The sequence below is a fragment of the Diuraphis noxia genome, unplaced genomic scaffold (assembly GCF_037042655.1).
Source record: "Diuraphis noxia isolate RWA-SAM2 unplaced genomic scaffold, SU_Dnox_SAM2 contig0002, whole genome shotgun sequence".
NCBI lineage: Eukaryota > Metazoa > Arthropoda > Insecta > Hemiptera > Aphididae > Diuraphis > Diuraphis noxia.
Window position 1 is genome coordinate 10,348,051 of NW_028301712.1, and position 26,365 is coordinate 10,374,415.

A 26,365-nucleotide genomic window follows, 5' to 3' on the forward strand; every position below is an offset into this window, starting at 1 on the left:
AACGTCTTTCAATTGATTTTTATATTTTTATAGAAAAAATATAAATAGTTGTTTATGTATGGACGATTTTTAGTAAAGACTACTTATAGTAATACATTTTTTTAAAATTACATTTAAGCTCGATTCACAATAATAGTATAGGTAGTCAAGGTCTCTCGATGGGTAAAATATATCTACATTTATATTATACATAGATATATTTTACCAATCGACAGACAATACGTAAATATGAATCGGCCTTATATAAAATATTATATCCTAATCCTGTACAGATAGGTATTTATATAGGTACGAGTAGATAGGTGATAATTATTTTTTGTTGCTAATGACAAACAATATTATGAAATTAGTATTTTTCAATTTCCCAAAATACTTTTATGAAAATTTCTAAAACAAATATTATGTAAAATTTAACAATTGCTTGGTTTTAGTATTTCAACCATCAGTTTCGAAAATAACTTGGTTATAATTTAATCATTTTAAATGCAATCTTCGATTGTATTGTCAGCTAATGTAGAAACTATATAAATCTATAATTTTAATATTATAAATAATATATTATTCACAATCGTCATGATGTATTAAATAATAATATGATTTAAATAGGTATTATATAATACGATTTTTATTTGAAAATAGGGAAATTGTTCAAACGGGAATCAAGAAACCACCGTTCTTAAGTTTATTGAGGACCAACCAACATCTTCGCATAGTGTAAGAATCTTGATCTATGTTAAATTATTTAAATAGTTAACGATTCAATTATTTTATTTTTGATAATATTTTTCAGAGACCTTGAAAGCAATAGAATAGAAAAAGTGATTCCAGGAGAACTATCGATCAGCGCAGAACAGCTGTAAGTATAGAGAAAAATAATATTTAACATTTAACATTTGACACGAACAACATAACGTAACAAATTATTTCATTCTTTAATTATATTTTATCCATTTTTCGAACTCATAGAACATGTAATACAAATTGTGAAACGTTCGAGTATTTAAATGACATAATTAGTATATTTATTGAAATCTACTATCAAAATTGAAAAAAAAAAATCCAAACGTTTTAAATTAAATTACAATCAATAAGACATTTTAGTATTTTTAATAACATAGAAATAAAAACTAATAAATATAAAATAAAAATCGTGTCACCGTGTATATTTATACCAAAACGAGAGTGTGTCATTTGACTCAATGTTCTGCTCAAAATCAAAATTCGGTTTGAAGATCATCGGCATAATGATATATTATGTTCATTTGACGAGAATTTGAATTAATAATAATATTATGATAATAATAACAATAATAATGAAATGAATTTTGTTATTGTGTGGATCATATATGGCGCCATTCTTATCGTGATTTACAGTTTTATATTATGAACGTTGGCTATTGACCCGTAAGTAGTAAAAATTAATCGACATATTTAAAGGCAAGCGATGGAACGACGAGGGTTCACGTTGTTGTCATCGTGATTGTCTACAGTTAGTTTCCGGTAAAGTTATTTTTATTCCTGTGGAGCTTTTTCTTCATAACTTGTTTAGAACACTTAATTCTGCCACAAGATATTACGAGCATATGTGATGTTATAACAATATGATATGCATACACGCATATAATATAGTAACCACGGTCCACGATAGCCGATAGGCATAATAAATGATGATATTATTTCGAAGTCTATGAAAATATCCGATTAGGTACTGTCGGTACTGATTAAAATATACGATTAGTATCATATTAAACGTACACTTATTTGAATTATGAGTGAAAAGTTAACGTTTACTTGCACTATTGTTGCTTTAATTATATTATATTATAGATAATCAGGCTAACGGTTATCCACATATTTTTAATGTCTAATAATCAGATGTATCATGTCTGGATATTGGTCGTGCGACGATTTTTTTTTTTTATATACCAAGGTTGACATTCAGACCAAAACACCATCCCTCCACCTTAAAAGTCTCTGGTACCGTGACCTATTAAATATATATGAATATGTGTATAATATCATATTTCTTCCCTCATTGAAAGTGTTGTTAACAATTTACTTTGTTTTCGTGTACCTAATTAGCAATAAATATCCCTTTCGTCCTAAACACTTTTTGTAAATTGTGTATTGAATACAAGTACATTGTGTATAACTTTGAATAATAGTACAAAAACAAAATACAAGATTGATCAGTGAATGATTTAATAGCACAACTTATTGATTTAAGTAGGTAAATAATATTGTGATGACTCCGCTAATCTTAAATATTTAAGTACAAAATCATACCGATCCTTAACTATTTTTTAAAAACATAAACGTGCGTTGTATTTTTGGTGTGTATGTTACTCGTTCGTTCTAAAAATTTCTAAAAACTACGCTAGGACAAGAAACCTAATAAGTATTTAGATTCAAATGAGCATTAAACAAAAATCATATTTTAAATCAAAAATCAAAAACTAAAGTAGTAAATAAACCTACCAATATAATATTATATATTATATAAGAGACTATTCTTAAAAAATATATTATATGTTATTATGTTTATATATATATATATGATTTGTAAATTTAAAATTATATGTATTAATGTATTATCTATCTAATTTATGTGTGATTATTCTAGTTTTTACTATTGACGATACATTTTTTAAAATAATTTTTATATCAGTAAATTAGTGTGAAGATGAACGCATTTCAAAATTAAATGTCTTCTGAATACGTAAATAATATATCTCGTTGGTTATTTGCAAACTATTGTTATAACTTAATACTATGTGAATATAAATTATAAGTTTAGTGTGTGCTTTCCATAGAATAATAATATGTTGACACACGACATACAAAATAAAACTTACGTTTCCTCTGGAGAAATGACTAATGTCATGTGACTAAAAAGCTATTTGTTTTAACACACACTATATAACTCTTTAACTACCTTATATTAAATCACAAAAAAAAAAAATAACGATTGCAACAATGTACAATTTTCAATATTTATAAGTGTGTAAAATCACCAAAATATATCGGAGTACCTGTTGATTCGACCCACCTCAAAATTATGTTGCAGGGAATTTAATGTGTTTAAAATCATGTTTTATTATATGACACGTACTCCCACGGACATGCACATCATATCAGATTGTGTGTGTACGACGACAATGTAATAAACGATGCAGGTATAATGGTATACACATACTGGAATGAAAATTCATTATGCAAATATTATATTTTAATGTGCGCAACAGATTTAAAGCTTAGGAACACGCATAGGCGCAAATTGAGTGGGCTTAGGGGAGCTTAGCCCGCCAAAAATGTAGGACATACAATTTTAAAATTCTATATTATAATGTCTAGTGTCTACTTGCTTTTTAATATATTCAGCCCCTCTCCAAGTCAAAAGTTGAAATTGCGCCTATGGGAACGCGTAATAATTAATAGTCATTAGGATTTTTGTAAAAAAAAAAATAATGAAAAGCAAATATAATATACATTTATTTTTTATCGTGTGCAATCTGAGATTTCGTTGAAAAAATAAATAAAAGAGTTATAAAGTGTGACCGAAATATGGTTGTTCAATATATTTTTTTATTCATTGGACAATTGATTTTTATAAAGATTAAATAACGTTTATGAAGTCGAAAATGGGTGAAAGCTCGATTTATTCTGTCGTTAAACAAAAACTGGTAATAAATAAACGCCCTACGTATCGATTCAGACAAAAGAAAATCGGACTCTTATAACTTTCATATATTTAAATGTATAAATAAAAAGTATGACAATTAATACCTGCGTCTCGGGCCAGAAAGTTTTGCAGCATTATTTTATGCGTACCTATCTATATAGATAATAATTTATAGACGCATTTCACATGTACCAAAACAATAAGTAGGTACTATAACAATACCTTGAAAATATTAATACCCCTACTTTTTAGCATGTTCTTAATATATTATGTGTATCCTCGGATTTTCGCATTTTATAATAATGCATGTTAATTATGCACCTCATAAACGCTGTATTCAATATATTTGCCATTGCTATGGCATAAGCATTAAAATAATTTAATGATATTCAAGAATGTATTATAAAATCTCGTTATTATAAAATATTAGATCATTATAGTACGCGACCCATGTGTGTACAGGATATCTCGCCATGTTTGTCTAGAGTAAATGTCTATCGTTCCTGATAAATGATTTTAAGAAAATATTTTAGAAATTCATTACTGTAAAAGAATTCCTATATAATATGTATGTTTAAATGTGCATCAAAATATAAACATTTTTTCTTGTTAGATACCTAAGCTGAAAAATAAAAACATTAAAATGTGAGATAATATAATGTATAACATTGTTTCATAAGATACTCTATTTATATAAGTATATTTTGAAAATAGGGTTTCCGATTTTCGTTTAGTATTCGCATCATAATACCTAATATTTAAGTTTTAAACACTAGACAAAAGGTGGTTAAAGAAGTATAATATAGAAGTATTTTAACTAATGGGCTTGTCGTGGGTAAAATTAAATGTTTATGAATACCAACATAATAAAGACCCCTGTTACAAATGATAGACTACCAAAAAGTCCGAGTATAAAATTCCGTGGTTAAAAAGTCTGGTACATATAATTAAGTAAAGGGAAAAAAAATGTATGCTCTAATGATCCAATTAGAATTAATATAAATCAAAACGGTAATTGCAAATGATTTAACTAACGAAATAAATCATTATAATATATTATTATGTATATTGTTTTTGAATGAATAATTATTTCGATTTTTTACACAGGTTAATAACTTGGTAATTAAAATTACTGATTTTTTTAAATGAATTAAATATTTTTATATATGTATATTTGCCGGACGTTTTACCCAGACTTATTTTCCTATGACTTTTTTACTACGGACTTTTTTTATCTCGATCTGTTACGATTAGTGTGCTTGTTTTCAAAACGCAATAGAAGATATTTAATACTATTTACATTTTTATAACAAAAAAATATACCGCATGAAATTTTTTAATTTATAAATTAATAGTTTTCACTATAATTTAAGTCCAAAAATTAACCAAATATTAGTTATTTTATTTTTGTCATATCAACACAAACGGAATTAATATAAGTTGTAACTTATAACTAGAGCCTAAGTATTTATGTAACTGTATATTTTCTATTATTTTTTTTTTTTATTTCCAACTAATGAAAACATTTATTTTGTATTTATTTCATTAGTATTTTATATTTTATATATGTTGACAAATTGTTAGATCTACTGCATTTTGAAATTCTATTCTATTTTCAAAATTTAATAATGATGTAAAATAATATTTTAATGTAGAAAAAATCTAGAAATAAATTTAGGCGACTACAAACCTAACGTTTTTCGACAAACTGATTCAGAGACTATCTACGTCGTAATACTTATATTATAGTCTATAATAATTACTCATCAATGTATGATTAAATAAATAATAATAATAATATTGGGTTAGAATTTGATGAATTTAAAATTAAAACTCCTTAATTGTAAGTTTTAAGTAGGCTAGAAAAGTTGGGTTAAAAGAGTTGGGTCAATATCATCTTATTAAAAATGTTTATAATTATCTTAATTGTATGTTCATCACCATCATAAATCATAATATTATACCGCTAAATGTTAAGTACGTAATTAGTAATAAAATTATCAAATAAAAGACTTTATTTTATGTTTAAGACAATCATTAAATAAATACAATTTTAGAATATTTTTTTTTTTAAGCCGAGTAAAAAACAAAATTAAGCATTATAGACACTTCTTTGCTCATAATAAATACACAGTATAGTACCTCACAATCTCGAATTTTGGTATTTCGAAGTTTTTATGGGTATGTTATATTTATTTTCAGTCTTCATTTTATGGTTTTTACAACTGAATTTTCTTATTCATAATATTTACAATCAATTCACTAGGTAATAAAAAATATTTGTTTTTTTTTTTTTTTATTGAACTAAAAAAACATCAACAACAAAGGCTATTAGTTTTTTGTTAAGATACAATGTTAAGGATATTACAATGTTTATATGATGCTAAATACATATGGTTAATATTTAAGTTATTGTTACAATTTTTTTTTTATCAATATGTTTAAATTTTGTTGTATAAATCCGATCCTTTGAGAAAGGCTATCATGTTCGATGTGGTCTCGTTGCTCGGTCCCAGAGCTCCATACAAGTTGGGTGGAATGTTGTATTTCTCCAAAACTTCTGAATATTGATAACACTCTGTTATTATATGTTTCACAGTTAGTGTAACCCCGCAGGCTGCACATTGAGGGGGTTCTTCTTTGGCCATGAGGTGTTTATGTGTCATCCTTGTGTGGCCTATTCGGAGACGATTTATAATAATTTTTTCTCTTCTGCTGAGATATTGATTTTTCCAACTTAGGATTGTGTTTTTTATTTCATTGAGTTTGGTCCGTTGTTTTGACCAGTGCGTTTGCCATTTTATTAGTGTATTGTTTTTTATCGTCATATGTTACTATGTCCAGGAACTGTATATTCTGGTTGTTAGGTTGTGCCGCTTCCTTTGCTGCTTGGTCTGCCGTCTCGTTCCCCCTAATATTTGTGTGTCCTGGTACCCAAATGAAAATGATATTTGTTCCCCTAAGCTTTAGTTCGTTGGTTTTTTCTTGTATGTTCTTAGCAATGTCAGATGGGTTTGTAGTATTTTCTAAGCTTCGTAGTGTGCTCAATGAATCAGTGAGTATCAGATTATTTGTTAGCATTTTGTTTTGTTTTTGTATGTCTTCTATTGTTTTGAGGACGGCTATTGCCTCAGCAGAAAAGATAGAACATTCATTTGGTAATCTATATCTGATAGTTGTATCGGGGTGTACAATTGCAATACCAACTCCTTTTTCAGTTTTTGAAGCATCTGTGAAGAACATGTTGCAGTTTTGGTACGTATCAAGTACTTTTCTCAGATGTTCTTGGTATATTACTGGGTTCGTATTTTCTTTTTTATTTTGCGCTAGCTCCATATTTATGTCCAATTTGAAAGACCATGGCGAGAAACTGTAAGGGTTTACTTTGAGTATATTTCCCAATTGGATTTTATCATCATTGGCAATTTTAGTGATTTCGGCTGTGTGTTTGTTGGTTGGATTGTCTGCATTTCTAATGATGTTAGCAACGTAGAGGAGTGTCTTCTCTGCTCTTCTTAGCTCTGGAGGAGCTTCTTGCGCTATGTTTCTTATGCTGTCTATAGGACTTGATTTGAAAGCCCCAATGCATAGTCTTATGCTGGAATTTAGTACGCTGTCTATTATTTTTAGAAGTGAGTGACTGATTGATTGGTATAGAATTGCTCCGTAGTCTAACTTTGCTCTGATAAGTTGTCTATGTATGCGGATAAGTGTATGTTCGTCTCCTCCCCATTGGGTGTGACTTAACATTTTTATTATATTCAATCTTTGATTAATATCCGTAAATATTTGTTTTATTTTATTTTGAGTATCTAATAAAATTCATTAAGCTGTTAAATTTATTTAAAATTATTTAATTATAAATAATAATTTTTTTACCGTTATCCATTTGTTAACAATTTTTCGCATTTTTATTCCATGACTTTAACTCCACATAAAATTATATGGTATATATTCAATATAAAATATATATAAAATCCATGCTCTTTTTACAATTCATCACAAAGGTTGTTAAATACTTAAATTTGAGTCATGTTATATACATACTTAGTATCAATAAAAATAGATTCAATTTAGGTAACCTCCATTTTTTAAATCAAAACTATTTTATGATAAATTCTTGTCAGTCTAATAATAAATGAAGTTAAAACAACTCACTTATATTTTTTTATAAATTTACTACAAATCCCACCATTGGCAGCTAATAAAAGAAGTTTAGATGAAACATAAATTGAGAATTTTAGATGTTAACTCAACTGTATCTTTCTATTTGATTCGCATTTGAAAACAAATACAGTTAGAGGTATAGCCATATATACATACAATGTCATACATACATGATAAATACATAGTGAAATGAATCTGTACGTGATTTTCTCATTTTAAGTCAACAACACTGTATTTGATCGTTTATTAATGTTATATTATGTCGATGATATTGATGATAATTTCCTGCGAATTTATTATTTCAAAAATGAATGACACTTATTTTTCCTTTTGTATAAATTAGTATTTTAAGATTTGCTGTCGGCCACAACTTAAATCCATAATATAATTTTTCTTAATTTTTATTTAGAATAAACATATACATAATCAAAAGATTAAAGTTGCTCTCGATCTGGATTTTATGCTCAACTTCAACCATCATCTGCATCAGTTCGGTGGCGTATTTACGGGGGGAGTGATATGGGGGAATAGATACCCTCTTGATCTCTTATTTGTTACTTATTTATAATATTGTGATGTCGATAGTACGTGAACTACCCCCTTAGGGAAAATAAATATTTTCTAACGTTTAACCCCCCCCCCCCCCCCCATGAAAAAAATCCTAAATACGCCACTGCATGCAGGATCAAAGAATAATAAATAAACAACACGCGGTAAAGGTAGGTGTAATAACTCGTGTCATTTGAAATTTCATAAAAACGTAAGGTCACCATTATGACGTTTCGATTCGTGGTTTTTTACACGCTTACACAAAAGGCACTACACTGTAGCCGTTATTTAGTATTTACATTTCTCCCCGACAACCTTCATGAATGCTGTATAATATTTAAATTAGCGCACGATTTTCCAGTTCGAAGGGCACGTAGCGATGAAAACTCGACGACACGTTTTATTCGTCTACATTTTGTTGTTCACGCTAATTTATACTTCAAACAATAAATGTCATCATTTTCGTAAGCAGTCTGCTGACACTTCGTGTTCTGTTATAATTTTTTGGATCATAGCGTTGAAGCAAACGTTCACATGGATATACCGACAGCCCGTATTAATATTCATATGCGTTAGCATTATATCTGCCGTGTTTCAACGTTTATCTGTTTGTAAAACAAAATCTTACATTCATGAATATATCAAAAATCGTGTTTTCACTCTTATTTTACTTCCTAAGATCGATAATTTTTTTGTTTTTAGAAATTCGTTCAAAATCGTGGAATTAAGTGTTTCGTAACACAATTTTAACGTCTGATTGAACGATATCATACTATTGAAGTGTAAAATGATAGGTACCTATAAAATGTACCTATACACACATATATATATAGTGGTAGCGATGAACTGTAATTTCAGGAGGAATTGCATATGAGATTTTTCTCCAATAGAAGGATGAACGGTAGCCGGTGGGTCCCCTAATAAAATGAATGTAATATGATATACCCTAAAGGTGATCAATAATTATCTGAAATATAATTATTTGTATGATATTAATAAATTATTATATGCATTAATACTTGGGATATTTGTAACTTGCCTCTCGAAGATGTTCAGTTCACCACGCCACACTGTACACATGAACATCAACACTCATAATTATTTTAAAATCATGCATTAATCATTACATAAGTAGACGCCTACACTGTAAATTCACCTAGATAGGTATTGATTTAGGGGTGGCAGTATTGTGATGAACAGTTCCCAAACGTTCCTAGTTTTTGAACAGGAAAAAATAAATAGGTATTATAGCGTTACAATCGTAATAACTTATATAGTACTTACCTACCTATATTATGTTTATCAATAATATCCTTAATTTATTATTTATCCATCGGGAAATTGTACGTTTTTTTATGATGATAAACGCTTTACTTTGTTAGTAATGCGAGAGATATCTTAATCATTAATACAACCGACCTATTTTCCACTAAAGATCAACTAGTTGATCTCTAGATAGATCGCTTAAGTAGCAACAAATTATTTGCTTTGTAGTATATTATTGATCATTTTATATAACATATGTATTACATGTTGTGCAATAATTATTAGATACCTGCGAATCGTATCTTTGTATGCGTAATGTACAGCACGCAGCAACAGATATCAGATCTGATTATTTTGATGTTTTAATTTGATTTAAATGTTTAAAATGGTTAAAATCATATAGACGGATTAATAAGCTAACTATGTAACCTAAATGGGTGCCCATACCTAATATTAGTGCATATATAATATTAGTTATTTTTATTAACCATAATACCAAAGAGTTATATTGTTATATACACATATATGTAAGCATTTTGGTGGTAGATAACTTGTAGGTAATCAGTTGAACTTATACCTTCGTCCTTCTTACATAATATTATCTTATAAATCATGTACATAAATATATTATAATGATTTATTGAAGTATTTTTTTGTATAAATTATGTCCTGTAGATAAGCATGTGCGTGACTTAAAATGCCGAAAAAAGTTTTAACATGTGAATTATTGAACTCGATTCTATCGCTATAGTTAGGTACTTTAAATTTTAGTCCAAGATTACAGTAATTCTGGTATTTCCTTTTAAACAAAATGTATCATTTAGTTTTAAATATATTAATTATTATTCACAGGACAATAAAACTAAATCTATTCTAATATTTTTTTCTTTTGTCATGATATAATCTACAATCTGTTATAATATAAAACAATAAGTAAAAAAATATGAATGAAATTACATAACTGGAAAAAATTAATTAAAATAGTATTCCAGTGAAGGCACTTTGTCAGTCATAACATTAACGTACGTAGATTTTTTTATCACACAATTTTCGTTAATATTTACAATATTATCATTATTTAATATAATGATTTTAAAATAAAATAAAAGTCCAAGTTAATTGACATTGCTGTTGTATGTAGAATTGTTATTCATTTTATAGACTGACAAATGTCATTGTTGTTAATACGTGGTGCACACAAACATTAAATAACCATAAAAAACTTTCATAGTTTTCAAAATTAGTTTACCAAAGAAAATCATATGTTCTCAAAGAAAATAATACTGCGCCAATTCACTGAAGAAGAAAATTGAATTGAAGCATACGAGAAAAACATTTCATGAATTTCGATACATACTTGCTGATAGAAATTTATTTTACATAACTTTTAAATGTTTCGTTAAAAGAAGATTAATATATAATTGTTATTTGTTGTGATAAAAAAATATTCTGAATTAAATATTCGTTAACAAAATTTGATAAGCACTGATATATTAATATTTCATAGGTAGCTAATATTTTAAAAGGAGAATTCTAACAGTAACATTGAGTGATTCACCTAGACAAGCACCCCCATTTATTCAAATTAAGATTTTTAGAATTTTTTTTAGGCACCTGTATTTACTTAAAGAGCTCTTAAAAAATAAACTGGGGGGATACAAACTAATTTTTTTCAAATAAAAATCACCCCCTTTTCCTTTTAATTGTTAATCTGATGATTTTTATTAAAATATTGGTGCATTCAAATCTAAATTTAAGATAGTCATTTTCATGTTTTTAGTTATTTAATTTTGTGTATTAAGGATCATAAGTCAATGGGTTTAGAATACATAGAGGTAATGATTATTCATTTGAGTACCTAGAGTTCAAATCTCAGGGGTGCTACAATCGCCACAATTACAAAAAGCTCACTTATACGTAAGAAAAACTGCCTACCATCATATCACCCAACATTACATATTTATATTTTCAATGTTAAGATTATATTATTATTCCAATACCATTTTTAGATACAAAATTTAACACATTTTATTATTTTATAATAGTATTTTATTCTATTCAAATTTAAAATGTTAAACATAATTTTATATGGTTAGTAGTAAATGTGTTCAATTAAATTAAATTTCTTTTGGAGCAATGCCATTGCTTAAGTCTGGAAATGGTCCCCAAATTAAAAAGTATACAATTATTTTGTTAAGTATTTTTTAATTTTAATTATGATACTTTAAACAATTGTATTTTTAAGTAGTTTCCTTTTAATATTATAGTCGTAGTATGAATATACACATAGAATTTAACTAACCTGGAAAGGAAACATCAAATAATATGGAATTTTTTCCCAAAAATGTAAAATTGTTGATTATAATTCTGAAAATGCCTAATCAGTTGTTCTCATATTTTGAAATGACTCAATGACGATAATAATATTACTTTCGGCTTTTTATGAGTCATCATTCGTTGTACTCAATTTAAGTACGAAACGTTTGTCGTTATTCATTAATCAAAAAAAAAAAAAAACATGTTTAGTTTCACTAAAAAAACTATGGAAGTATTATAAAAAGACTAAATATACAAATTAAAAACTTGAACTTAAAATTTACTTCGAGAGTCATGATATCCCTAGTGACAAAGATGCCGGACCCATTGGTTGAAAACCTTGAAAGCCAAGAGCACTAACAAGCTCTTAATTCTTATTCACTTATCGTAATACTAAAATCGAGTATACTAAATATAATATAGAGTAATTCTAACGGAGGGCGAAATCAGTAATCACAGTCTATTCAAGAACCCCTACTTAAACTCTGCCGCCGTGGAGTTCATTGAATTCTTAAACCTATCTTTGAAATAACATAAATAAATAAAATTGATAATATAATATTTACGTATAAACGTATTTCTTATTAGCCACAATTTATTGATGTATGTATAATCCTGCAGATCAATTTAGGCAATATAAAAATATTTTAAATTTAAATTTATTCATCGTGAGTAAATGATAAATTAAATAGATTTTCTCAAAATAAACATTTAATTGATGATTTCAGAAAGTATGACATCGGTCTAAAATAGATGAAAGATTTTGTGACATAATTTTTGATAGACATATTAATATGATAGTAAACGAAAAACCGTAAATACAATTATTAAACACGACATGAAAAAATGCCACTGGTTTCAAAATAACAAATTTGATTTTACGTACAATATTAGCAATTCAAACGTAAACGCATTCAATTTGCATTACTGAATAATATCATATATTTTACCTATATATAATATGTACCTATGTATAGTTTTACTTTTGAAAAATGTATAGTAAAAAATAAAATGCACTGTAAAAATTAATTTCCAATTTCAAAGAATCCATTTATTTCCTTAATTAATAAACTGTTTTATAAAACATCACATAAAATATTTATTCAAAAAAAATGCACGAATGTCGTTATATTGTCTTGTTAAAGAAAATAAAACGTTCAAAATTTATATTATTTTTTGTTATACCAAATATAAATATAAATATTGAGCAAAGGTAAATGAAATCAAACACAAAATATATATTTGGTGATTTTTTTTTCTAAAATCTATAATTTAAAACGCAAGTTTATCGTTAAAAATTCAAAATCCTGATATTTTATAATTATTAGTAAAAAATATTAATAAAAAGTTCGAATATACTATGAAAACATTAGTGTTAATAGATACTAGTGTTGTTTATCTCATTAAAAACCTGATGTTTATAAAAAAAAACTTTAATTTAAATTTAAAATTCTTAGGATTTCAAACTTAAACTAACCTTTTTACTATAAGTATTATTTTTTTTTTCGGAAAAACTTGCAACCTGAATTTCAAACTCAATAGGTTAGGATAATGTACTTAATAATAATAAATTAATAAATAACGCAAAAATATTTCGTGTATGGTAAATAGTTAAATAAATAATTGATATATTATATTATATAGCTTGGTTAATAAACTTATAATTATGTTATTTGACCTATAGTTTCTAATTACTGAGTTACGACAAAATAAATGATATCTATTTTCTTCGAAACTAGTGAGCAGTACATTTCGATATTTTCCCAATTTTTATAACATAAAATAAAAGGACCCCTAACCTCCTAGGCCTTCTCTAATAAAGTTCTACTACAAACTTAAAAGTAATTATTTTCCGAACATTACAAATAAAAACTAAATCGTTACAATGAACGTAGGTATTTCAAAATTAAACACTAATAGTTAATATCGTTTTATTATAGTTAGAAACTTTTTTGGTTAGGTAATAACAATCACATGTTATAAGCTTGCTTCTTGCTCTCATTAACTGCTTCGGAGTAATATTATTTTCTTTCTTACAACAGATTAACGTGCTATATTACAAAAGTCATTTATTTTGAAAATTATTTTTTTATTTTTTTACTAAAGAAATAACTCTCAACAACTTGGCCATTGGGATTACTTTTGAAAATTAATATGATCAGTTATCCCATATTTACCCTTAAAATTCAATAACTATTTGTCCAAAGAGTAATTTGTTCTACAGTATTGAACAAAAAATTACAATATGGCGTAAAATTAATGTCACTCGTTTAACATAAACAACCACTTGCGTATTCGTATGTTTTGTTATTTAAGTGACATAGACACATTACTTTTATTGATTAACGTAAGCGTGAGTTAGGGATTTCAATTCATAAAAAAACAATAAGATTTAATGAAAATAGTTGGTTAGGTACTTTTGATAAACTGTATTGAATATCTAAACTTTATTCAATACTAATTAAATCAATATTAATTGTTAATATCATTGTAATTTTTATACAATCATACCTTTATAAAAAATATAATATTCATTTAAAAATAGTAAAATTTACTTGTCTGAGTCTCGACAGCCATCTACTATTCTATTAGCATAATACATTAATACAATAATATATATTTTATTTTTATGTTATATTTTATGTATTGTTTTTTAATACAGGAATATTATTATTTTTATATTATATGTATATATATATATATAGCTGTATAATAGTACCCTGTGATTTTCTTTTGAGAGATAGTTAAATGTAATTTTTTTTATTATTAATATAAACCACTATATTAATTTAAAAAAAATATACAAATACAAGCTTTTAAAACCATGAAATATAAAGCAATTTTAGGATTCGACTTAAGTTTGACATTCTCTTCTCATTTTAAATATGTGCACTAAAAACCTAATCGAAAAATGTATAGTTAATAATTTATAATATATACATTGTATAAATTACACTAAACAGAATACTTTTCATCAAATAAAAATTCAATATATTTTCCGGTGTTTAATAGTTTTTATTTGTTTTATTTTTCACAGCCAACTTAATTATAATTATATTACCGAACTAGGACCATTGGCATTCAAAAACGCAGAAATCGCCACAGTGTAAGTTTTTTTTTACATTTAACACGAAATATTAATAATATTTAATAAGTAGCTAATAAGAGAAAACATTTATTGCATATTTACTTATGTCATTGCAGTAACCTGAGAGGCAATCGTAAACTTAAAAAATTGGACGCTCAAGCTTTTGTTGGGATTAAAAGTCTTCGCTACCTGTAAGTTTTAAGACGTAAAAAGATATTTTAAGAGCTTGTACGAAGTTTTTATTAAATAAACGCAACACGATTTGGGTTCGGGGCATATACATGTAACAAAACAGTAGGACGAAATGTACAAATAGTTTCAAAGATAATTTCGTGTGAACTTATATTATTATAACAAGTTTTGTTTTAGATGAATTGAAATAGGTGTCATCCGTAACTTTTCGTTCTTTCCGCGTTGTGTTCCGCAGCTGCAATACCCACTTTTCCGCTCCACCACACCCAGCCATTTTTCCGCGGACCATCATTGTATATATGTTGTATTGTTTTTCCACAGAGACTTGTCGGAAACATCAATCCAGAATCTGCCTACAGCCGGTCTCGAAGAACTGGACGTTTTGAAAATCGAAAAAACGTACACTATGAATGTTTTCCCGTCCATCTACAACTTCAAGGTGAAAATAAATTACCAACTTGAAACTATACGACAGGACGTAGTATTTAATTAAATATTGTAATATCATATACTTATCTCGGGTTGGATAAGAAATTGTTTAATTTAATGGTTCATTATACAATTTAAGTGACTATACTCGTATAATCATGGGCCACTAAAGTATATACTAAACCATACACTTATGGGACAACTATAGCTAACGATTGACTCATTAAATGTTTACTGATTGTTTATGAGACTCGGGATTAACATAGTAGACGTGTAGAGGAATTCCAGTAGTAGTGACAAATATACTTACGCGTAGTAGATAGTTAGTAGTATTTATAGTAGTAATGGGGTTGTGATATTAAAAATCCCACTGATCCGTGTAACAATCACTAAATCCAAAATAAATTGAAGGAAAAAAAAGCTTTACTTTGGAACGATATCCCAGTTGGATTTAACCGATGGATCTCTTACGTTTACGTTGTAATATTGAATTCGTCAACAATCATAATACTACATAGCATGGGATTCAAAAACAATTCCGAGCAAAGTTTAGATAGCCATGAACACGAACTTGCTTACATTTATTTAATTTAGGTATAATGTTTGGCAGTTTTTCAATATTTTTAGATTCTGAGCAAAGCGTGGAATGTATTGGTTTTATAGTGATGTTTATTTCTTTTTCTTTTTCTTTTTTTATTCTGTAAACACTTTTCTCCCTCTAAACTTGCTCAAAAGTATCAATTATACCATCTTTTATGAAAGGTAATGTACGGTACTCGAAATAAAAGAGGTTAAAGGAGAAAAACCGTACAATTTTACGATTTTATAATATTAAATAATTACGGACGTTTTCTACCAGAAATATTGCTTCAAATGAAAAATGACAAGATATCTTTTTTGTTGTATTTTGGATTTTATTCCTTACAGTTTAAAGTCCGGAAAATTTTAGACATTTTAATTTTGGAATTTTTTTGTTGTTATTTGGTTAAAAACTTGAAATTTGAAATTTGAGTTGTTTACTTATATTATCCTTATCTAGACATGGTAAAATTTTAAAACATTTGAGCGACTTTTGAGTTTTTCTTTTATTTTATATATTTTTTGATTTTTATGATATTTCGTAATTATAAATTATAATAATATAAATTACCTATTTATAAAAATCGTTCTTAAGCTGTTCTTTTAACGCTTTGTTTATCACCATAAAAACGAATAAAATTAAATAAAAAATCCTCTCGTCCACTCAGGATCGTTTTTTATCGAATGCAATCATTGCATTCAAATCGAATACAGTAAAATTACACTATCCTGTCCGAGGACCGAAGGGATGACGGACAAACATCCACCACCGAAATACTTTTTTCATTCGCTTGGGTACACCTTCTTCTTCAGCAAAAATCGGTTATAAAAATCACGAACTGGATGAAAGTTTCAATCGACAAAAAATAAAACTATTTGCGAATCGTTTCAAACTATCTAAGTTAGGCTCAAAAGAGTATTCCCCCCCCCCCCCAAAAAAAAAAAAGCACCACTGTACTATTTTAAACAATGATCTTCAAGAAAACATTTTATTTATATTTACAGTTGGTTCAAAATAAATACGACATCATAATATATCAGGTTTATCACGTATATTTTGAAGAATTTAAAACGACGATGTATTAAAAATTTGTCGACAGGTTTTGATATCCAGGCCATTCAATTTATCACTGATATCTTATATTATAATACTATTAGGAATTTGATTATGTTTGATAGCAGTCAAAATATGATGGTTTTATTAAACAAAATGCGCTCTAAAAAAACTATAAATATTCTCCTCATATTAATTTAAAAATAATCAATGAATAACAAAATAATAATAACTTAATAATATGCTAAATATTATTTGTTTTTATGAATTACATAATTATAATAGATAGATGCTTAGTTAGTGCAAAAAAACGTTGATATGGCAGATGATAAAAAAAAGTTGTGTATACAGCTTCCTCGAAATTAAAATTTACTATAAAAATTTTAAATTTAAATTAAATAAAAATTTTATTCTTAAATTTATTATTATATTTTGTTCATATTATTTATTTCTCACTTATTTTACCTACTCTAAGATATTATTATGGTAAGGAAACTGTTATATTATAATAGTGGCTGCTAGGCTATTTTTTTTTTTACTTAGCTTTGCGCCACTATAATACTGCCGCGCTGGATATAGTAAGATGTACTCTAACGTATCTAACCATTCTAACCCTAGGAAATTTTCTAAGATACCTATACAAAATAAAAACAACTCGTTATCCGTGTTTAATGAACCGTGGTTGTGTTTTTCACTACCATAAAACTGCACACACGCTCAGTTGCAAAGATATACGATGATCCCTATTTGTATATTATAGAACATCAAAATCCAGACTACTCTTATTTAATATTTTGTGACCCCATGCGCGCTAATAGTTCGTAGTTACACCGCAGAGTTATATTATACTTCTATGCAGTGGCGTAATTATTTTCGGGGGAGGGGTTACCTAAAAAAAAAATTAATATTTAAACACTCTCTCTTAAATTCTAATTAGTTAGTTACGCCCGCACCAACCACACATTTCGTGGGGGACGAAGGTTCAACCTCTCCTCCCCTAAATACGCCACTGCTTCTATGTTTGTTGCAGTGTCTACTGTATACATATATATAATGTATGCATAATGCCATCACACAAATGCTACCGGTGTTCCGGTATCGAAGTTGCGCAAGAAGAAATTTATTGATATATTGATATATAGTATTATATTACATTAGTGCACATACTGCAGTGTAACATCACATCATTATTATATATCACGGTGGTGTATACTACAGCACAGTCATCGGCGATCTAACCGATTTCGATTTGTCCCCAAAAATAGCATTACTCGTTATACAACGGTCGTTCATGGTTAATTCATATTGAACACGAGCTAATACCGCGACAACATAATATACAACTTAAACACATATACGTATACATTTATATGTGTGGGGGTGTATTATTTGCATACGGTTTGTTCTGCAAGTCTGCGAATTAGATCGTATCTTTGCCATCCGCGTGATGATGTCAACGGAATGCGTATTATAATACAGCGTTCGGCGGGCCCACACTAATTGTTAGATATTATTATTATTATTATTACCATTTCGTATAATTATTTTACCCTCAAACCGTCTTTGAATGTTTTAAGCACTTCCTATGATTGATTTCACCCGCAGTGAATATTATGTCATATTGTATCACTCATTAATTGCGCGTTTGATTAAGAATATTATGACGTTGGAGTGTGTGTTTGCCGGCTATTCGAATAAAGTATACGTTTTTCAATTGACACGCACATAGGACATATATTATAATATTATGGTAGGTACTCGTAGTTTTGTTACCAGACGCGGTGGCAATTTTTTTTCTCGATTAAACTCTCGGAGCGAATCTATTGTTATTTTTATTTGTTATTATAAGTAGTTATACATTTAATGTTGTTATTTTGTTATAGAATATTAAAGAAGCATGGTTGACATATCCGTATCACTGTTGTGCTTTCCATTTTCCCAAAACGCACAACCCGCAAGGATACGCAGATCATGAGGTAAAATTGTCAAATGGCGTATTACTACTAAACGATTCCCAAAACTACATCGACATTTTATTCATATAATATTTTGGTCGTTGCTGACCAAAACTAAAACTCAAAACTTATCACATTTGTTTTTTATTACTATTGTTTTAGAAACTCAAACAAAAAATGTTTCACGAATGCAAAAGTATACCATTTATAGACCCGATTTCTACGGTAAAAACAATGCATTCAACAACGGAGAATTTCATTGGCGATGAAATGTTTCATACGGGCGGTAAGCATTTATAGTTAAAAATATTTCACATTAATATTACTATTATAATAAGATAACAATATTACAAGCATAATCATTGCGTACATAATCGAGCGATACATCGAACGATAGATGGGTGGTAGGTAGTCCTTTCCCTCAAAAACGACCTTCCTCTTTTTGCCCACATCCTCTTTTCGACCAAATATGATAAAATAGTTTCCTCTTTTCGCCTAAAAATAATTGCATTATTTTTGCCCAATTTCCATGTTCAACATTTTGGAAAGTACTGTCTCAAAATTTAACTTTTTTATTTATTTATTTTTTAAGATTAATAAAATAAAACCATTTAGCATAACCCAGAGTGCACCACGAAGTGGTGGCTTCTATTACTCTCCAAAAATATATTTTGTGTTTGTGGACATTAAATTATTATTATACAATATAAGACGTATTTGTCATTAATTTTCATGACATCGTTAAAAAATCTTTTATAAAAAACATTTAATTTAAATTTAAATATTTTTATAAGTTGAACAATATAGATTTAAAAAATTCATACCGACTTATCTCTCCTCTAAAGTTCTGATGTATTTTGTCTTCGTTTTTTAGTTTTCATTCTTTAACTTTACTATCTTTAAGGAAATGTTATAAATGGATACTATTTAATTTAATATAGAAATTAGTTTGGACTTCTTGTATAACAGCCAACCACGTACCAATTGATGGATAAATACAATAAAAACTTTTGTAAAAGAATGCATGAAAGGACTCACATGCATTAGTCGTCCTGATTAATTCTGACGAGTAAGCTTCCCAAAGCTGTATGGCAGTGGTTTCCAAAATTTTGAACATGAAACGTGGGCAAAAACAATGAAATTATTTTTAGGCGAAAAGATGAAACTATTTTATGGTATTTGGTCGAAAAGTGGACGTGGGCAAAAAGAGGAAGGTCGTTTTTGGGCGAAAGGAGTTGCGCCTCGATAGATACCTTCATGAACGACATGAACTTAGATATTGAACACTGCGGTCACTGTCCCACCTTAAAGTCTATACTCGACAAGACGTCAAGACTTCAATTATTACATTATATACAATGTAAAATTTTTTTTAACTATTTGATTTTATAACATTTATTAAGTGGTCGTACATAAATAAACCGGAAAAATAAAACATAATTTACATTAAAATTGAAAGTAAAATACATATATATTGGTAAATTTTGCACAACAATTATCAAATTACAATATTGATGACAAAAAATATATTGCCATAACCTGTTAGTTGCAATTTATGATTACATATCATCAAACGTACAAAAGAGAATGTAAGATATGACCCAATATATTTTTCGATTATTATATGAATGACTAAATCAGAATACCTATCTATGAACGTAAAATATTGCTGAATTACAGCATTTAGCCTACTATAATTTGATGATAAACTCTAAAGTATTTAAGTACCTAAAAAGTAGTGTATAGTTAGTTAACTTATTAAATTCACTGTTTTCGGAGATTATACGCTTAAACAAATATTAAGATTACTTATAGCATAAAAATTTATATTTATACTGCAATTTAAAAGCAATTTTATATATTAATCTGACAAAAAATATATAAATGTGATTTATTTATAATACTTTCTATATAGTCTATACATTCTGCAATAAAGCAATTACATTTTTATGACTTTACTTGGAAGTTGTTTTTTCCATAGCTTGGAATACATAACTTAAACTTATTAATTTAAAATACTTATGTGTAATTAATCACATGATTTTATGGTCAATTTTTAAGTAAATTATGTAAACACGAGAAAAAAATTATAAAAATCCATTCATATATTTTCAACAGGTATTAGGTAGCATTTAAAAATACCATATTAAATTAGAAAGGAAGTAACTTGGTTTATAAATATTCTATACCTAACTCATTTTTACCACTACAACCTTACACTACTCATTTTAAATTTTAAATATGTATCAAGATTTTCAAATACTTAATATTTTACAAACCATAACTCATAAGGTAATAGTTTTACAGTTTATAAAGAATAGTTGAATCAAAATGGATATTAAAAATAAAAATGTGGTTTAGTATTTATTATGATATGATGTATATTCTACACTCGTGTAGTATAAGTATTATATGTGTTCATATAAAAACTATAAAATATTGTTCCTCAAACATACTTTTTAGTTGGAAATTATTATTGTTATCATATGCAACTGCGCCTATAAAATAACAAAAGCCATAAAACGCGAATCTGATGTATAAAAAAAATCTACAAGTTAGTAAAATCTGACTTAAACAAAAAAATCGGGATTAATGCAATGGAAATGTTGATGTTTTGAGATTAAGTATAATACATCTCCCAAACACAGTATTCAAATATAAATGTGTATGTCTATTAATGATAAGTGATTTATATAAATCGAAACCATGAGTAAATTTTTATCTTAAATTTTCTTTTACTCACTCAAAACGTCCTAAAATGATGATGTTCAAAATTTTGCGCACTTTAAAAATAATGTGAGAAAGATTTTAAATTGCATAAACGTGACTTAGTAATTATTATGACCTCAGATTTATATGAAATTCCAATTAGGTACCCTTTCAATATATGTAATTACTGTACTAGGATATTCCTTAAGTATTAAAGTCAAATTGTTTATAAAAAACCCCTTAAGGTCACCAGGGTGAAAATATTTAAAATAGACTATAGATATATAAGAAATTTTGGGTCAATCAATGAATCAAATAAAGTTTTTCTGTATCGACTTGATTCTGTTTAATTTTTTTTAAATATTTCAGTAGATATGATTTTTAATTGGGCAAAATTAATTTAGTTGAAAATTATTTAAAATAATGTATATTACACAAATTATTAATTTTAAATAAAATTATCCAATAATATAATAACATAATATGTGTATACTCAAAACATTTTATTTCGTTATAATATGTTTATAAAATACATGCTATCTAATTTTATTTTTAAGCTTTATTGTAAAATAGATTTATCAATATTTATTTATGAGAAGAATACAAAAGTATTAATATCAACAAATAAATACCTAATTTACCTACCAGTAAATATTTCATCATTTTGATTTAGTTCAATGATTAAAAATGTTTCATTTAGTTTACGGTTGGTATTCGTTGTTTAATTGTGAATGAATTTATCATTTTTTTTTTTTTTTTTTTTTTTGATATCATGTCAAACAAAAAGTAATACTTATTTCAAAAACTGACAGTATTATCAGAAAAATTTTTATTATTCAATTACATCCAATAAAAATTAACAATAAATTTGTTGTATATTATATACGTATTAGATAATTTTCATTGCACAGAACACACCTATACCATCAAGAAATCAATATAAAATAAATAAATATAGATATTAACTTTTAACATTGCAGACAACCATAATCAAATATAATATGTTACAAAACCTTAAGCTATTGGATGCATAATAAATAATAATACGTCCAACGAAAAACGAATAATAGTTTTAATAGGACAGGCGTGAAAAAGGGATCTTAAAATAAATAAAAAAACTCACTACTTTCCGAAAGACGATAAATTCATTCTATTATAATTTATAACATACACCTAAAGTAAAAATTTCGAAGACAATATGCAGTCAAATTGTAGTTAATATTTTACAAATTTGTTCTTTAATGCAGTAATGGATACATATTAACCCGGTTAGGTTAGGTTAGCTGGTGTTTACCAGTGTTTAACTATGATGTGCTGTGAGATTTTAAAGTTGTGCCACGACAACTTAAACTTTTTTTCTAAAAAAACATTATAAAATGATTATACAGGATGTCCCATGAGGATTTATCTATTGCGATATTTCACTAAATAATTGAAATATCAAAATTCTGGTTTTTAATAAAACTTACAGGGTTAAGAACTACAATTATTTCATATTTTAATTTATTTAAATGTTTTGGTAAAAGTTAAAAATATATTTTTTTATTTAATTATTTACAAAAAAATTAATTATAGCCATTTTGTAGAGTTTATTTTTCTGAAAATATTGACTTTTCAATATTTTATTTTCATTGATTTCATGATTTTTAAATATTTTTTCTAATTTTGAAGAAATAAAATATGATTATAACTACTAGGCAGTAGGCACATTAAAATCGTTCGATCAGCAGTACAAGCACGCGCGTTAAGGTGTTAAATAATTCGCAATTTTTCTCAAAACTAAAAAAAAAAAATTTAAAAATCAGGAAATTAATAACAATAAAATTTTGAAACATCAATATTTTCAAGAAAATAAACCTTACAAAATGGCTATAGTGATTTTTTTTTTAAATTATTAAATAAAAAAAATATTTTTTAATTTTTTTACCAAAACATTAAAATTGGAATAGTTGTAGTTCTTATCCCTGTGAGTCTAATTACAAAACCAGAATTTTGATATCTCCATTATTTCGGAAGGTATCGCAATAGGTAAATCCTGTTGGTACACTCTGTATTTGTATTTATACGATATTTATTCAAAGTGACTTGTAATAACTAATAATAATATGCCGCGATCGAAAAAGTTTAGGAACTATTGCATTAACTCATAAGGCCATAGGATATATTATATTTATAAATACACGTATTATAGTTAACAACAATATCGATTAAATAATAAATTTATAAATTCAAATAATATATTATAGTTGAATCGTGTCCAATAACAGATTTCAATTATTTTCCTGCTAAATCCCAAACGAACATTGTCGTATGATAAATAATTACGAGTTTGAGTTTTTGACAATGACAGCATATTAATGTCACTCGTTATCGCATAAATCTTCACACATGCATAATATATAATATAGTAATACAATAAATATTTGCTATGGGTGTAATAATTTTAGATATAAGACCATAATTTTCTCCAATTTGTTTTTCAGTATCCATAATATAATAGAGCTCAAATATCATATTTATTTTTTCAGTACCGATTTATAACTAACTGAATTTCAAACATTATTTTTAATTGTATATTGTATAGTAATATTATACAAAACGTTTTTCTAAAAAAATATTTTGAACATTTTCCACACTATAACAGCTCCACCATTTAAGATTATAATGTTGAGTTGCGGGGAGACAGGATTAAAACATTTGATTCATTAAATAAAATAAAAAATTGATCGTTAAAAAGTAAGAATTTAGTTAATCAATTAATACTTCTACACTAACAATTAATATACAGTGGCCTCATTTCAATTGTTGGCGGAATGTGAAATAACTTAGGTTTATACTAATTACTATTTACCAAAATCACACCACACGATGCGAATTTATTCCTTCAGCCACAACATCGTATCTCAAATTCTCAAATAATTATGCCACTGATCTCACCCTTATATAATTACCGCACATTTATTACCGTCCACCATAACATAACCGGTGAATCTATCGATCACTATGTCTGGGACAGTTATTTTTTAGTCAAGGAATCAGAATATAATTTTTCATAACGTGAAATCCAAAAAGTCATGAAATTGAGCGAGGCTCGGGGCAGGGACTGGCCTCCACCTAGGACACGTTCTGCATACGAAATATTCCTCCTAATTCCGAATGATTACACCATCTTCTACAGACGTGACAGTCGGCACTAAAGTTGACGTGGTTTGCGGTAACGTGTCGAAAAACTATCTGGAAGTCAAGTGCTACCCGCCGCCGGATGCGTTCAACCCGTGCGAGGATCTGATGGGAAACTGGACTCTGCGCGTGGCCGTGTGGATCGTGGCCGTGGCCGCCCTGCTGGGCAACATGGCCGTTCTGTTTGTGTTGCTCAGCAGTAGGTTCCGGTTGACTGTGCCCAAGTTCCTCATGTGCAACTTGGCCATGGCCGACTTTTGCATGGGTCTCTACCTGTTGCTAATCGCCGTTATGGACGCCCGATCGATCGGACACTACTTCAATCACGCCATATTCTGGCAGAGAGGTAATCAGCTAACAAAAATTAATTCTTAGTTATAACCTATATTATGTTTACCGAAGGTTATCTAGGTATAATAGTTTTCTTCCGTTCGAGGTGTATACAGTGAACGGGAACGTCTTATTTGGAACTTTGTAATTTTTCACACGTGTTGAATGAGATTTTCTCCAGCTGTAACTATATTATTCAAAGAATTATGCTATTTTCATTAAAGTAAGGTACTCATTTCAATCCATTCATGATGTTTTAAAAGTTTTATTTACTATATAAATAAACTTAAGTAATTTTGGTTTTTCATTGCGAATATTTTTTATGGAAATATCATACGCATACTATCACCATAAAACGTTGAACCATTATTAATTTTATACATAAGCAATAAGCATAAAACATTTAACGTTCAACTAAGATAATTATTTAAGTAAATAAACAAATACAATACATTATTTTATACGATATATTCAGATTACGAGGTGTGTATATCGTATTTAACTACTTTTTATAACATAATATGTATTATTGTTTATTACACATTTCTTGTTGAAACGCTTCTAGATACTAAAATTTTTGGTTTGATATTCAATGTTAAATATTTATGAAAGAAGCACGTTTTCAGAAATATTATCCTCGGAATTTAGAAATAAAGAATTTAGAGAATGTGTAGCCTTTAAAAATAACATCAATAAACATAATCAAAAAACCTAAAAAACAAACACTATATATATCAAAAATCGTAAAAAAAAAATACGAAAATCAATATTAGGAAAACGAGTGTTTTACTTTTGTAGAACAAAAATGTGGTTCATTTATTATTATATTTAAAAAATATATATAACAATTATATACAATATTAATTACT

At 27.4% G+C, this 26,365-nt stretch overlaps 1 protein-coding gene across 1 annotated transcript in view; it reads left to right on the top strand.

The window, feature by feature from the left end:
- LOC107166316 (lutropin-choriogonadotropic hormone receptor-like) overlaps positions 1 to 26,365 on the top strand; it is a 142,279-nt gene that overhangs the window by 101,138 nt on the left and 14,776 nt on the right. Inside the window, exons 6-13 of the mRNA XM_089220527.1 lie at positions 640 to 714; positions 791 to 856; positions 15,018 to 15,086; positions 15,185 to 15,259; positions 15,582 to 15,699; positions 19,206 to 19,298; positions 19,440 to 19,563; positions 25,165 to 25,512. Coding sequence (XP_089076653.1) covers positions 640 to 714; positions 791 to 856; positions 15,018 to 15,086; positions 15,185 to 15,259; positions 15,582 to 15,699; positions 19,206 to 19,298; positions 19,440 to 19,563; positions 25,165 to 25,512 — 968 coding nt within the window. The remainder of the gene's footprint in view (positions 1 to 639; positions 715 to 790; positions 857 to 15,017; positions 15,087 to 15,184; positions 15,260 to 15,581; positions 15,700 to 19,205; positions 19,299 to 19,439; positions 19,564 to 25,164; positions 25,513 to 26,365) is intronic.